General features: G+C 39.8%; 1 protein-coding gene across 1 annotated transcript in view; it reads left to right on the top strand.

Moving 5' to 3' along the window:
- The window catches only part of tox3 (TOX high mobility group box family member 3), a 37,823-nt gene extending 29,841 nt beyond the window's left edge, over window positions 1-7,982 (top strand). Inside the window, exons 4-7 of the mRNA XM_085252615.1 lie at window positions 4,197-4,460; window positions 4,575-4,805; window positions 4,921-5,001; window positions 5,232-7,982. Coding sequence (XP_085108741.1) covers window positions 4,197-4,460; window positions 4,575-4,805; window positions 4,921-5,001; window positions 5,232-6,092 — 1,437 coding nt within the window. The 3' untranslated portion in view covers window positions 6,093-7,982. The remainder of the gene's footprint in view (window positions 1-4,196; window positions 4,461-4,574; window positions 4,806-4,920; window positions 5,002-5,231) is intronic.
- Window positions 7,983-16,242: the final 8,260 nt, after the last annotated feature.

Raw genomic sequence — 16,242 nt, 5'->3', positions numbered from 1 at the left:
AAAGCTTCTTCCATGTCATTGCATTGCCAAGTGTTCTGCTAATTCCTCTCCCCTTAATGTTCAGCGTATGTCTTGCAAATTGGCCACAGATGCTGGGCTTCTACAAAGAGAAATACATTTTCTCAGCTGCAATGTGCCTGGCAAGCCCTGAATCTGAAGTCATTATTTATTTAATCTGCTCTCCTAACAAGCTTCTGACTCTCATTTTTGTCTCCCAGCATGTGTCCTCCTGATTTGTGATTGAGTCTCAATAGTGCCAAATAGTACTGGAGTTAGAGCTGCCAGTATTGCTTTATTCACAATTTCTTCTCGATTTTCTCCCTGCTGCACAGCAAGGGTCTCTGGGTTCTATTTCAAAAAACACCTGGTGCCTTCACCACATTTGAGGGTTTTCTTGACACGTGTAAGCATGTAGTGAAATGGGCTCTGTGTCCTCTCTGATTGGATTTGATACCTACACTAGTCAACCGGTTGTATTAGATGTTAAAATCAATATTTAGAAGATATGAGCCCTGCTGTCTTATTACATTTACCACTATGTGGTAATGCATTATATATTTTTCATTACCAACTAGCTGTTTCACATGTCATTAGCTTTGCAGCCGCAAAGATATGCTAATAAGCGATGGTAGCGTTTGAACGGCATCCATCATGCAAGATAAAAGTAAGTCTGAAAAAGCCATTTGTAGTTTGCCGTTCACATGATTTGATATGCCACGATACTGTGTAGATTGTGAGTGAGTATAATACCCACAATTCTGACTGGTCAAAAACCACTATATCCTGAATCAAATGGAAAATGTGAGCAGTGTTGCAGAAAGCATGTTTTTCTACACGGTCCTCTTATCTCCTTTCCAAGCCAAGAAGCACTGACATGAGTTGTACATCAATTTAAGAGATTTTTTTTCTTCTTCTTCTTCTTTTTTCTTTCCTCTCCCGACAGACAGCTATTGTGACATATTGGGTCAGTCAGAAATGAAAGATATTCATGCAGGCATGCAATACTTGTAATGAAGTCTCAGCTTGACCTTCTGCATGATTGATTCTGTAATTTACTTTTCTCAGGCAGCTCACAAACTGAAATGATGTCATGTTGGACAAGTTTTAAATACCCATAATGCACTAGGAGAAATGGTGGAAAGGGGTATGGGTCAGTGGCTGCACCAGACAAAGGGGGGAGGGGACCTGCTGGCCTTGCAGTTTGAAGGGGGAGGAGAGAAGGAGAGAGATTTGTTTTTAAGTGGGGGTTAGAGGTTGGCGAGATGGATGGAGTGAGTTTGCACACCACAGAGAGGGAAAGAGAGCGAAGTGTGTTTGACTGAGACAGGGCAGAGGAAAGAAAAACAATTTATCTTCGTGCTATTATAGCCTTTACCGGCATTCAAAATTCCATTTTTCTCATTTGGCTTAAGCACAGACTTCAGCAGGTTGCAGAAAATGGAAGGGAAAAAAAAATAAAATGATGTTCCCGTTTAGAAGCAGAGTAAAGGAATATGTGCAGAGCACTGATAAACTATCTTTAATAGGACTGACCTTTCATGCTGGCGAAAGTTACTGGGGGATTCATCCTTATAATTAACATATAGATGATTTTACTCCTCTCCTGCCACGGAACATTTCCAAGAGCTCTGGCATTGATTGAATGGAAATTGAACTTGTTAACATTCTTTTCAGCCTGTTACAGCTTGGTGCCACTGTTCATAAATTCTTCCCAAATTCTGATTTTCAATATCTTTAAGAACAGACTAGAGTCTGTTTTCATTGACATCGGTGTTGAGATTTCTATCACTTGGTGAATGCATAATGTTGTTTTTTCAGCTCCGCTGCTGGTTTTATTGACCTGCGTTTATTGTGGAAAGGGTTTCATGCATTGTCAAAAAATAAATAAATGAATTTAATAAACATTTTTTTACACTCATGTGCTAGCTTTCAGAACACTTTATGCTGCTGCTGTGTTCAGAGTGGTTAAAGTTGGTGATAATGTACAAAACAAAACAATCTATGCTGCAAAAAAAGAAGAAATATTCTAAAAATCATTATTTTGTTGTTAGTCATTTCAGCTTTGCAATTTTAAAGCAACACAATGGGGTATCGCACAAACTGAATTTACATTCAAAAAACCTTTTATTGATTAGAGAGTACATTTCAGCTTGTTAGTGTTTGATGTGCAAACACACAGATAGGAGCACACCTAGAAACGCACAAATCTGATTGAGGAGGGCACATCTGGCCACTGTGTACCCAAGATAAAGAATTATTTGCAGATTTACGATGACTATCAAACTATCTGGTTGGATGTCTGCTGTGACTCCAGACAATGCTGCAATCAAAATGCAAATGAGGAGCCAGAGGGACATAAATAAACCTCCCTAGTATCAGATTCATATTCGCAATCAAGACAACTGTTACTTAAGATGATTTCTTCAACTAACTTATTAGCTGTTATGTTTTTATTCAAATCAGATGTTCTAATGCTGGCATTTCAGTGACGCAACTGCCGTTGCTTTTTTGTAGAGTGAGGTGCTAAATTGCTGGTACTCTGGTTATTGTAGAAATATGTTGTAAAACCAGATATTTAGCAGGGTGTTGAATGTGATATAATGATGTGTCTAAAGGTGATCACTAAAACATTTTTTTTCTTTGTTTCTTTAATGCACTATATTTAATTTGAAGCCATTTCAAAGGATTCACCACATCCCAAACAGCAAAATGAGCCACTGCTCTAAGTCAAAACTGCACCATAAGGATTGGGCAAAAGTGTTATTATACAGATGGCCACGACTAATGAGCTCAGTGTGTGCATCTTTGATGTTCGTAGCGAGCAAAGAGCAAACGGTGAGCCATCGTGTTCCCAGTAATGAAGATGACAATAGCACTTGGAACATAGTGGGTTGCTGATATGTAAATCACAGTCATTTGGTTGCAGGCTTGTTTATTGCAGCTTTTATTTGTGAGGATTTCCATATTTGAAGAACAATAACAATATGTTTTTAAAAATTTTTTCCCCAACTTTTCCTCATCTCTTTGTTGAAACCCGCTCTTTCATGTAAATATAAATCCATTTTCATTTCATAGATTGTATTTATGATAAGCAGTAGACATGGCATATGAGAAAGAAATGGATTGTAGATCCAATATGTTTCTGTCTGGAATGGTGTTACAATATTGTTTTCGAAGACGGGCATTCATAAGGTTCTTTCAATAAAGCCAGGTGCGTGGGTTTATGATGTGTTGATGTTGGGAGAGATTGAGTTTGTGCTGCTGAATACCAGATGGATGTACCCAGGGAGAACAAATCACCTTTTCTGTTGTGTTCACATCCCCTCTCTGTTCCATGTCAGCTCTGTTGGCTGTCTGATCAGTCTTCCCTCTGGAGAGCTGGCAGGCTTCGTAATTTCCTCCTCACCACAATCAATGCAAACACTTCGCCTGTACCTTCTTTAAGACTCTTTCAAGAACTGAATGTTTTACTAGGAAAAGGTGAAAGAGAAAATGTTATTACATTATACCCTGGATGGCAGAATGGATGGGACCTGTCCAAACCTCTTAAGCTTCATTCCTTCAACTGGCTGATTTATGGAGTTGATCTGTACAAGTATTTTTTTTCCCACTCTTTAACAGTGAAGCATGATCTTTGAAAGGTGCCTACTTCGGAGTTGTATAACCTTAAATAAAGTAGTGCATACAAACTGACACACACACACACATGTAATATTACTGTGGCATTTGAAGTCCACTGTTCCCCTACAGGGACTGGGCAGTCTAAAGCTGTGTCACAGATTTCCATACAATAGAGTTTTGAAATGAATCAACCAAGCTGTGTAGTCATCTATTACTGACGTATAAAGATGGCGCCTTGGGTGTTGAGATAATTTATCATGTCTTGTAACAGAGACATTTAAGACCCAGGACATCATGACATGTAATCTGCTACATAACAACCCACAGAATCCAATGACCCCATTTCTGCTGTGGTAAAGGAATACAGGTTCTCAAGCTTTGGGCAGCATGGTGTCACAGCGAGTACAGCTATTCAAGCTGGATAGCAGAAATAAATTAGGTGCAGCATGAAGTCTGTACAGGGAAAAAAAAAACAGAAAAGGCCTCAGTCAACAAAAACATGAATTTTTAAAAAGTACAGTTTTATTGAATTATTTTAACCAGTGGTGTTTGCCATTATGTGAATTTGTTTGCAGAACATTGGCCCGGGTCATCTACGTCAATATCCATCCAACCCAGCCATGGTGATGAAGTCCATCATCAGCATGAACAGCCCCAATGGTATGATGTCACGAAATCAGCTGACCACCATCAACCAATCCCAGCTCAACACACAGCTAACCTTAAACATGGCAGGACCCAACATCACCCACACTTCCCCCTCACCTCCTGCCAGCAAGTCTGCAACACCCTCACCCTCCAGCTCCATCAATGAGGATGAGCAGGATGAAGCCAACAGGGTGAGCAAACTTTTAATGATTTGGATTACTGTATTAAAAGGTAGCAGTAAAAAGTAGACTCTGTTAAAGAGCAATTTTGTTATTGTCCTTATGTCAACTCTGCCATCATTTCAGGTCATTGGGGAGAAACGACCAGCCCCCATTGATCCCACAAAGAAATCTAAGACCCCGAAAAAGAAGAAGAAGAAGGATCCCAATGAGCCCCAGAAGCCGGTGTCAGCTTATGCCCTTTTCTTTAGAGACACTCAGGCTGCTATCAAGGGTCAGAATCCTAATGCCACCTTTGGAGAAGTGTCAAAGATTGTGGCATCTATGTGGGATGGTCTTGGAGAGGAACAGAAGCAGGTACTACAGAGTTTAGCGCCACTCTAAAGTAGTATGCAGTCTACCTTAAATTATTATTATTTGCCATTTTAAAAGCTGTAATTTTCTGTTCACACACATTTTTGTGTCATCACAGGTTTACAAAAGCAAAACAGAAGCTGCCAAGAAAGAATATTTAAAAGCTCTAGCAGCATACCGTGCGAGCCTGGTTTCCAAGGTGAGAAACCATTTCTTCTTTTCACCTTTAAAATGTGTGAATTTATCCGAAAGGTGATGTGAATTATTGAGTTCATTGTGTCATATTATGCACTGTGAAGTTGTAGAGGACTTATAATGACTGAAGTAGTTACTAGATACTATATGCTAGTCATTTAAAGGGAGGTAGTGGGATTTTAAATGGGTGAAATCTGTAATCGTAATAAGTTTTTATGTTTTTCGCTTATCCAGGCTGCAGCAGAATCAGCTGAAGCCCAGACAATTCGCTCAGTGCAGCAGACCCTGGCCTCCACAAGCCTGTCCCCTGGCCTGGTGCTGCCGTCACCCCTCAACCAGCACCCCTCCATGCCATCAGCTTCCCAGGCTCTCCAACAAGCCCTGCCACGGGCCATTGCCCCAAAGCCTCTGCAGATGAGACTAGGGGGCAGTCAAATCGTGACCTCTGTTACAGTTTCCCACCAGAACATGTCATCTGGGATGCCTCCGCAGCTGCTCGGCCAGATGGGTGCTGGAGGGTCCATGGTGGCAGGTGCCCAGTCCACAGCAGTCTCTCAGATGAGCCCACCCATGCAACCGGTGCAACAGCATGCAATGCAGCAGCTCCAGCAGCAGCAACAGCAGCAGCAGATGCAGCAGCACCTCCAGCATCATCAGATGCAGCAGCAGCAGATGCATCACCAGCAAATCCAGCAGCAGATGCAGCATCAGCATTTCCAACATCATCTCCAGCAACAGCTGCAGCAGCACCACATGCAGCAGCAACAGCAGCAACAACAGCAGCAGCAGATGCAGCTGCAGCACATGCAGATGCAGCATCAGCTGCATCAGCAGCAGATTCAACAACTCCAGCAGCAGCAGCAGCAGCAACAGCAGCAGCAGCAGCAACAACAGCAACAGCAGCAACATCATCATCATCAGCAGCAGCAGCAGCACCAGGCCCAGTGTTCTCCACCTCAACACTCTCCTGGTACACCCCATTCAGTGGGAGGCTCTGCATCACTTGGCAGCCCGCAGCCAGCCTCACAGCAGCAACCGCATCCTTCCCAAATTCAGGCCCATGCCCAGGTCCTATCCCAGGTCAGCATTTACTGAGCCAAATGGAAGTCCTATCTAAAAGAACAGGAATAGAATAAAAAGCATCAAACATGTTGCTTTTCTAAGTTGCACTTAAGAAGTGTGTGTAAGATTTAGAATGTTATACAAAGAACTTGTCCATTGTTATAGACAGATATGCACATGCGTGTACAGGGGATTAATATGTTAACTGGGTTTTTGTCTATAAAATAGGCTAAGCTATGACAGAAGCCTTTTAGGGCGAGCACCCAGTGATTGTTTATTTGTTTGTGAGGTCTTTCAGTTTTCAATTTGAACTGACTGGACACACAGTATGTTGAAAGAAGCAAATCTTTCATTGTTTTATTTAACAATAAAGCTTTATTTATGAGGCCAGAGTTGTCAGTTCAGCGCAGTGTGAGGACGCTCTGAATGCGTTTCATCAAAAGGATTTTTATCAGCTCTTGCCTGGACTGAATGACTCACAGGATCCTTGCTGGAAACCAGTAACCATCCGTCTTTGCTCCCACACTGGCCGGTATATAGCAAACTTTCTTTAGTCCAACCTTTCTCTTTCACCCATCATTCTTGCAGACGTAACTCTACAGATCATCGGATGTTGGAGGCCCAGTGGTGTTGGAACACAAATGTAAAACATTTCACAAATGCAGACAGTGTCTTGGGATCCAGATTTGTGGATGAACGACTGAACAGACAGAGAGAGAAACTGCCATAAATCATTTATTTCATCCCATCATCACTCTAGCTGTAATCTGCTGTACATGTTTCGTAGAGTGGGAAGAGACGAGACCTCCTTTATCCAGTAATTTACCCTCCAGATGATTTGCCGAAAAGTGTGTAACTGGCACCCTCCCAAAAAAAGTCTTCTTTAATCTATTTGTTTTTACTTCAGATGTTTAACAATTAAATTATGTTTTTATTTTGTGTAAGAAAGGGGATATTTTATGGTAAATACAAATTTCTGGATCAAGGCAGATGGTTTGGGGATTGATGTATTTTTACTCTGCTCCTTGATACTGTCATTGTTTAAAAAAAAAAATGGAAAAAAGAAAACTAGCAGAGCCAGTTTGTTGCACTGCCAAAGCCAACTGAAAAGACATCGGAGGTATTTTTGCCAGCTGTACAGAAGTCCCGGGGGAAAAAAAGAAACAAGAAAATGTTGTACATTTTTCATATCACCTGTTGTAAAGTTTTAATATGTGAGGCTTTAATTAAAACATTGTTAAACGACCTGTGGATTGCTATATCACATAGTGCATTTCTGCTCTTTTATACTTTTTTATGAGTTACAATAGCAGCAATTAATTTTGTTTGTATTTTGCTTAAAAACCAACTGCATTTGAAAACTGTCCATAGAGTCGATGCATATCCGTATGGAGTTCTGAAAAAGGTTGTTTTCTGCTCAAGATAGAAAAAGTAAATTAATGTTGGAGTTTTTGCTCAGCCATGAAGACGAATCCAGAGACATTCCACCACTAATATGATAGTAGCCATAATTTTGTATGAAGTATTATATATTTCTTTGTGTCTCTGTTGAAAATTAAACTCTCAATCACAAATATTTATTTGAAGGAACTGTTTTCTTTCAAAATTTATATTAATCATAATTTCAATTCGTAACTCCTTTATTTCCTTGTTAGTTATTGAAGAGAACCGCAGTTATAGATATTCATAGCGCTCACCAGATATAAAAAGATAAATTTGTATGTTTTCTATGAAGTAAATCTATGAGAACAATACTTTACAAGGTTATATGAGCATTCATGTTGGCTTTATTATACTGTGTGCTGTTTCTTAGAGATTTGAATGGAAGTCCATTGTTACTGTGTGTAAAAACAGTGTTGATACTGGACGAGGTCAGCATGTAACTGGTACTTGTCTCAATAACAGTCCCCTTCTCACACACCAGTGCACTGGATTCTGCCTCTTTCTTACTCCCTTTTAAAATCACTTCATTTCCAAGACATCCCCAGGGGTTTGCTGTGCTCCCTTGAATAATATGGTGAGCGGGGGAGGGAAGGCAGGCAAACAATAATTATCATATCTTCACAATAGGCTGTGAATCCACTGGCCCAGAGAAGGGGCCTTTATTTCTTCCAATGGCAGCTGAGACATTTTAAACACGGGTTAATGTTAGTTACAAATTAGGAAAGTGAATTCGCTCCTGCGCTTCTGTGATAGCGGCTTGATAGAATTTTCACATTTTGGTTTGTTTTCAATTAGTTAGTTTTAGGAAGGCATTTGTAATTTGGAGCGGAGGCCTGCCTCTGCTGCCTCTGCTGCTGCGGTGATTGGTTCTTCAGCTCGGTGTGGAAGTGATGCCCATTTCTCTGCCGTGATTAATTGCAGCATCTGTCCTGTCAGAAGCCTGAGTGAAGAGGTCTGCAGGAAAACTGCAAATAAGCACTGGCAACAGTCTTAAAGTGCTTATGATGAAATGAAAATTAAAAACAGCAAGTGCCGTGCATGACCTGAATCTCAATACAGGGGGAAGAAGAGAATGTGAGAGCGGGTGTCCATGGATACCAAACACATGCTTTAAAAACACACAGTAATGAGGCTCTGGGAAATCGCGGTTATTATTCTGAACAGATTCACAGCAGAGCCCATTAATAATGCATGGAGCTTCTTGTTATTCCATAACCCCTCAGTACTGCGGTCACTGTGTGTACAAATATCTCATAGCCAGGGTTGGAGTTATGGGACTGTGCAATAAAAAGGTTACAGATATTTTCAAAACACCATTATACACACACACATAATTTACAAGAATAATACACTGCTATACATCCCCGGATCATGAAGGCTGGCTTCATCTGAATAGGTGAATAAATAAATGTATTCACCTGCCTTATGCATCAGCCTTGTATCCATAAGATCATTTGTTTCCTCGGTGCAATATGATATGATCACAGAATGAAGCAGTCAATAACTTATGCAGTTCTTTCTTCCTGTCCTCATCATTAACTAAGGCTGATGAAATGCATGAAGGGCAGTATGACATTAATATGTCATTTGAGTAATGCAGTCATGAAGTGACCTAATTGTCCCCTTCTTCCCCACTGAGGTCAGTTGGTGGGCAGAGTGCCAAGGATGACTAAGGAGTCAGATGTGGAAGCTAAGGGATTCTGTATTTTAATGATTTATTTTGCTCTTTTGTTATTTTCCCGTTCACTGCACAGATACAATATGAGCTTAACAAAAGCCCTGCTGACACTGACCATCTGACCATAAGACCCACGCTGCAGTCACTCGCACAGTCTGGTCGCAGATGCAGAACCTGCCACTATGATACGGCAACCTAAACATTGTCTCCTAAAGAAAAAGGAGGAAAAACAACCCTTTTTTTCCCTAATAAGACCTGATCCAGTAGAGTGCAGAGACATCTGCCTCTACAAGTCCAATGTCAAGCTTTGTTTACTAGGAGGAATCAGACCTCCAGTGAAATGGCTGACTACATTTAAAGAATTCTTGACCTTGCGTTGATGAGCTTCACAGAGAGAACTATTGACCTTTGAGATGAATAGTGAACTTTGTTTGGAAGGGGCTGCTGGCTGCTCTGTTAGTCTGCCGGACTGCTGACATCCCTGACCAATGGTAACGCTTGTTTAGAGAACTTTTGACCTGCCAGACTGAAGGAGCACCACAGACAAAGACTCTTAGCAAAGTTAATAGAATATTCAATAGGCTTAGTGTAAATATTATGATACCCTTTGCAACCTTTCTGATTTAGTCAGTTAATTTAGCACTTTGATTTAATTTTAAAATATTATTTTTATGAATTTTAGGGGAAATATAATATAACAAATATAACAATTATAAATTTATCAGGCTGCAGAAAACTTGATCCATGCATAAATATTTAGATTTATACTCTTTTGCTCCCTTTCCATCTTTCTGATCTTTCGCAAACACGTTTGCACAAGAAACATGCATGTGTACACACATTTTCCATCCACGGAATTCAGCACAATGATGTTGCCTTGGAGACCGAGTGATTCAGCCATTAGGCTTATCCCCTGCTTTTGTTGAATTCTGTTAAGGTAAGTCTGATCTGCCAGTCTTGTGACCTCTGTCAGCTTGTGCACTGCTACGCTGTCACAGATCTGATACCTCCATGTTAGCATGCACCAAAAGAAAAACGCACATCACTGGTCTGTACTCTGGTGACTTGGTGCTAGTAATGAATAATCCTCTTTCCCCACAACAGTAAATGATTAACTGTATGTGATCATAATAAATAGAATATTGAAACAGATCACAATCTGCTGTTATCTAATGTTTAAACAATGTTTAAACACCATGTATTTGAGTGTAGCTTAAGCAGAAATGGAAAGCAGATAAGAAAGCCACTACTACCTTACAGTCAACGTAATAAAGGTCATGGAATAAACATCGAAAGTCCAAAGAAAAACTGTTTATAACAGTAACATCAGTGAAAATATGAGTTAGGGACTGGTTTGTTTCAGATTATTATGGTTAGCTCAGTTTGTTATTGTGCATTGTCAGTGTTTTGCAGACCAAATGCATCTGGAGCATTTATCCTCAGTTGAATTATACAGTTGCTCTAAAAAAAAAAGCTCAGCAAGCTGTCAGTGATTTGAAAAAGCTTCTTTTTTTTTATTGTGACAGATCATCATGCCCCAGAGGTTGACAGATGTCCCTGCATTGCATGGAAATGATAGCAGTTTCTTTTTATTTGGACTTTGTTTAGTTTAAGAATATAAAAATCCAGCTCGCTCTCCCCCTGCTGCCACTTTCCGATTTATTTCATCAGTATTTTATAGGCTTTGTGTTCAGCAGAGGATCCCAACTCTGAAATTGCCTTTTATTGCAACTTACTTAGCCTGTTAATATAGGCTATTACAGAGCCAACATGTTTCTATGGCAACAAAACTGATAAAGTGTACCAGGAGACTAGAGTGATAGATTACACGTGCATGCTGTGTCACATCCAATTAACTCAAACTGACTGTACACCACATTATGCCACGACTTGCAGGAAAATCAATAAATATGGACGGTACCCAACAAGGTTCCCCCTCTGTTTCTTTCTTTCATCCCTTACGATGGCAGCAAAGCCAAGACAGATCATGCCACTAGGATGTCCCTGCTGCTACAAGAGGCAGGTGCTGTGTAGACACCATTCAAAACTTGGCCTATTCAGTCCAACTCCTCTAACGCTCCATTCATGCATAGCAAAACACCATCTGCTCCTGTTTTGCCCGAAGCAATCACAGCTGACCAAAAAAAAAAAAGAAAAAGAAATCCATGATAACAGCTGTTGCCAAACAAAAGCCAAACAAAAGGGGGTAGGAAAAGGTTAGAGACAAGTTCGACACCAAAAATTACTCATTGGAGAGGGTGAAGAAAAACATTTACTCTTGGTAATAGTCAGGGAAAGAGAATGCCATCCAGCAGAGAGGAAAGGGTTAAACGTGAGACTGTTCTATCCGTGGACCTGGCAGACTTGCAACAGTACAGGATCAGGTGATAATAGATTCAAGCTGAGGATGATTCTTTTACACAGTCAATTCTCAGGGTGCAGGAGCAGAGGCAAATGAGCCATAGAGTTTCCTTACAGTGCAGTCTGGAGTATATGCAGGCATAGATACACAGAGAGCAGTCAGAAACACCATGTTGTTATTATTGTAAGGAGCTTGGAAAGAACAGGGTTAAAAAAGAAAAGGGTGTATACATGTCTGTCACACTGTTGTTGCCATTTTAATATTACTATTACTATTTTTATTTTTATTGAACACTTTTAAATGACTGCTAATTTACATTAAATTGGGAAATAGTATAAAATAGCCATTATGAATTATTTAAACTGCTTACATTAAACAGAAATACCTGTACAGCATGTAAAAACAGTTCTATTTTTATATGGGAGATTTTTCAGGAAATTGCACATATAACATTAAAATTCTAACACAGTTCTTTACTAGTAGTAGATTTTGAAGGCAGATTAAATTTGGCATCTCAACTCGTGACATTATTGCAAATAAGGGATAAATACTATATCAGGGAAAACATACTGACTACCAAATGATAAAGAGATAATATTTTTTATAAAGGCTTATAGTTTTTTTTGCCCTCCTGCGTATCGTGCACTGTGGAATGATTGGCACTGGTTGCTTGACCCTTTGAGGCCTAGCTTGATCTAATGTATGGCCGCTGACCTGGGGGAGGGGCCGCGAGCGAAGGTGAAAGACTGAACAGCTTGGATGCCTCCAGACCTCAGCTGCCCATGCAGACAGGGAGCTTTAAAACCACCGTTTGAGCTCCGCAGAAGTGTCATGGCTGCCATATACAAATATGACAGGAGCTCAAATGCAGTTGATACACCATACAGGCGTTAGAGAGCTAAGAAGGAGCAAAGTTAAAGTGTAGGAAGAAGAAGCGGAGGAGGGAGGCATCAGTAAATGATGATGATCTTACCCATCGTCCCTATGGGGATAATTAAGTTTTATCTTATCGTACCTTGCCGGGGCTATGAACAGACCTGGATCTAATTGCATTTGCACATAATTTATAACATTAAAACAATTCCTTAACCTTACAGCACCAGATGCCTGACTGTGTTTTTGAATCCATACAACAACTGAACATGATGGTTCAGACATGCACAGGAAGGCAGTTGAAAAGAAATTCTTCATCTTTCTGTGATGTGATTTACAACCTGCCAGCTGCTGTGAAACTCCAGGAAGAAGGTGCACAATAAATTCTAGAAATGATTTGCAAACGTATTTTTAACAAATTTGACTATGAAACATGCAAATGTCTGGGTTGAACCCTGATGCTGCGAGAGATGTGATAGGCGGAGCTTTTATTTATCAACAGAGGCTTCTGTGGCAGTTGATCAGTCAATTTGCCTAGCAAATAACTCCCCAAACACATTTCCAGTTGACTGCATATGATGGCCTCTTTGTTTGCAACACCATTACAAGCAACCAAGATTGAAAACAGAAAATGAAGTAAATGTAAAAAACGAGTGATGCCTGAAGAAAAAGAGTGGACAGCTGCTCTTTAAGGTCACGTCCTGAGCTATGAACTCTGTTGAGCAGCTTAACATGACTATATGGATGCCTGGACAGTGTACAGTAGACTTGTAATGAAGAGGAGAGAGACAGGACAGAAGACAGGCTCCAGCCTCACGCCATTAGAGGTGATTTGTCTGCCAAACTGATTCCAGTCCCCGTAGTTTTATCAGTTTAATGCCCAGACAGTGTTCATTATTTCTTTGCCGGGAGGGTCAGCCTCTCTTCAGCAGAACAAGTGTGGGTTGTGTTTCTGTCAAACAGGGAGAGGGAGGGGGTTAGTGCTTGACCCGCAAAGCCATTCAACTCTTAGAGTGATCCATTGTTTGGGTCCTCTCTTTGTTCAGTGCCTGCAGAGAGAGAAGGGGCCAGCTAAAGGGGAGGGAAGAAGCAGAGCTGGGGGTCTCGCTGGGTGCCAGAGGTCTTCACTTACCCTCAACACATTATTACCTACAGTCATTTTAGTCCTAAAAGGCCATGCTGCCTATTGTTTATTATGAGCGTGAGTTTTGCTGCACATACATGCAGCAAAACTCACTGCGCTTCAGATTTACACTACAGGTGATCATTTTCTAGATTTTCAATATGTTTTCAAAAAATTTCTAAATATTTTATTAGTGTCAGGCTGGCAATATGAATTGCTGTTTTCTCTATTTAAGGAAATTATATTAATGTTAATGCCAGCATAGCCTGCAAGTAAATTCTATGGGCAGTAATATGGCAGAGTGGAGGAGTAAAGGAAAGAAAATCCCTCAGATCAAAATCTACTCTTATAACATCTAAAAGTGACTAAACCAGTTTAATGAATAACTCCCTCAAATCTTGTGACAATCCATATATTTTACATGAAACAACAATATTAGCCACCTGAATACAAAGTAAAGGAAATTTCATCAAAATAATTATTATGAAAACATTGGCACTTGTACTAAAATTCAAGGCGAGTCGTTGTTTTGATATGTATTATATTACATAATGCATGAATTTCCTTCGGGATTAATAAAGTTCTATGAATAAATGAATGCATGAACGATGATACCGATGAATATTTTAGTTGTTTGGCTTTTTTTAGTTATGGCCAAAATGCTGCCCTGTCTTAAAAGAGCAGCAGTTTGCATGGATCTTCAGCGAGCCTAAATGAAGAGTTGCATTTTTGTTGCTATGAAGAAAAATTGTGTGATGTTGTGTAGCTTTGGAAAGTTTTCAGCTAACATGGTATTTGTTTGCTCGTTTAGTCCACAAGCTCAAACACTGGATCACTGCGTGTTTGCTCAGTGGTGTCTAAGTGGCTTTTTCATACAAGTTTCTCTATCTGATTCAACACATCATGCACTAAATAACTCTCCTCAGTCTTCTTCCTCTACGCCTCTGCCATGTCAGAATCAGCTCCTATGAAAACATCAAAAGGCGGATAAATCCATGTAGTCGAAATTTTATTGATATCAGATTTCACACCTTTTGTGAATGTATAACATTGTGGTTTTTCTGCACTCAAGCTGTCAACAAAGGGCAAAATTAGTAAAGAGAAGCAAGCTGGAGAATGGTAATAGAAGTCAGTGTGGTTAGTATTGTGTGATTCAACAGTGCAGTCAGCCAAAGAAAGCAGATCTACCATGGAAATACTTTAAGCTTCATTTTACAAAGAGACCCTCTAGTTTAGACAAAGGTTTTATTCACATACTGTCAATAGGAGATTATGATTATACATTTACAAAAAGAAAGTCGTAGGTTGTTTAGATTTTCAAATAAATTCATATCTACAGCTGAACACAGACGAAAAGAAACTGCTGAAAAACACCCAGTTCATGCTTTGAAAGGTTTCCACCCTAATATCTGCGGTATCAGGTGTAGGTGTGCAGCCAGTTATGCACACTGAAATAGCTCCTTCTCCCCTCATAAAGCCTTTTCTGTGTTTGCTTTGGACTGTGTTTCAGGTAAGTTTACAGCAGGCCTATTGATGACAGCAGAGTAGACAGAAACAAAGCCATATTCATCATATAGCTGATGGAGAGAAAACCATCTTAACCAATATTCCAACACACTCAAAAAATGCTTTAAAAAGTTCATATTCGCAGCCAACCACACATCGCTGAAATAATCAATAATAAGTGCAATCATACTCATAACTAAATGTTATTACTACCAGTTTATTATTATAGAGCTTTACGTGTGCTTTAGGTCATGCACAAGGAAAGAATTAGACATATGAGGAAACAAAGAAACACAAAGATACAAAGAAACAGAAAATCCAAGGGACAGTAGAAATGCTGAAAAGCTTGACTGCATACTAACACAACAACAAACTAACACGAGGTGGAAACTGTTAGATTACAAAATACAGCACAGAAAAAACACAGAATTCAGCTAATTTTACTGTCAGAAAGTCCACTTGATGTGAATAAAATGTTGATCATCACTCCATATGTATGAAAACAGCAGTAGATTGTATAGTACACAGTGATTGTACACGCTGTAGTATAGACAGCATTACTGTTGTTTAATTAAGTAAGGAGTATTATTCCATTCACCGCCAATACCATCATCAGAGGAGCTGGAGACATTCATCAGTTTTTGCGGTAGCCTCATTAAAGAAGAAAAATACTTGAGTATTGAGAAAATGAGAACCTGTCAGACGATAGAATTAGAGAAAGAGATGTTTGTACATATCATAATCAGAGTAAAGATAGCAGTTGGGAGTTTAGCTGACATGAAGGTGGATGAGAAAATGAGCAGATATCAGGGGTTACAGTTATAAAAGAAAAGGTAAAAATAAATAAATATAAAGTTAAATGTAAGATAAGCCATCCAACATAGCTATGCAATATGACCCATTGTAAAATGGCTAACAATTGGTTTTTGTTCGGAGGCAAGCTAAGATTAGCGAGAGAAAAGACATCATGATTGGTTTTGATCGCTAAAATCCACCAAAGCTCCCTTCATTGTAAATGGGCTGATTCTTATAGCACTCAAAGCACTTTACATATACTATTTTTCTACATCTGAGTGCTTTCTATTTCTTAACATTCACACACACACACACCCACACACTCTGTGATGAATGCATCGGGAGCAACTCAGTGTTAAGTATCTTGCCAAAGTATACTTTGCATGCAGACCACCTACCTTCT

The sequence above is a fragment of the Mchenga conophoros genome, linkage group LG1, assembly GCF_057382185.1.
Source record: "Mchenga conophoros isolate Kocher_MC1m ecotype Shallow Benthic linkage group LG1, M_conophoros_male_GT1.1, whole genome shotgun sequence".
NCBI classification, from domain to species: Eukaryota; Metazoa; Chordata; class Actinopteri; order Cichliformes; family Cichlidae; genus Mchenga; species Mchenga conophoros.
The sequence above is the reverse complement of the archived record's forward strand: the minus strand, read 5'-3'. Positions and strand labels throughout refer to the sequence as shown.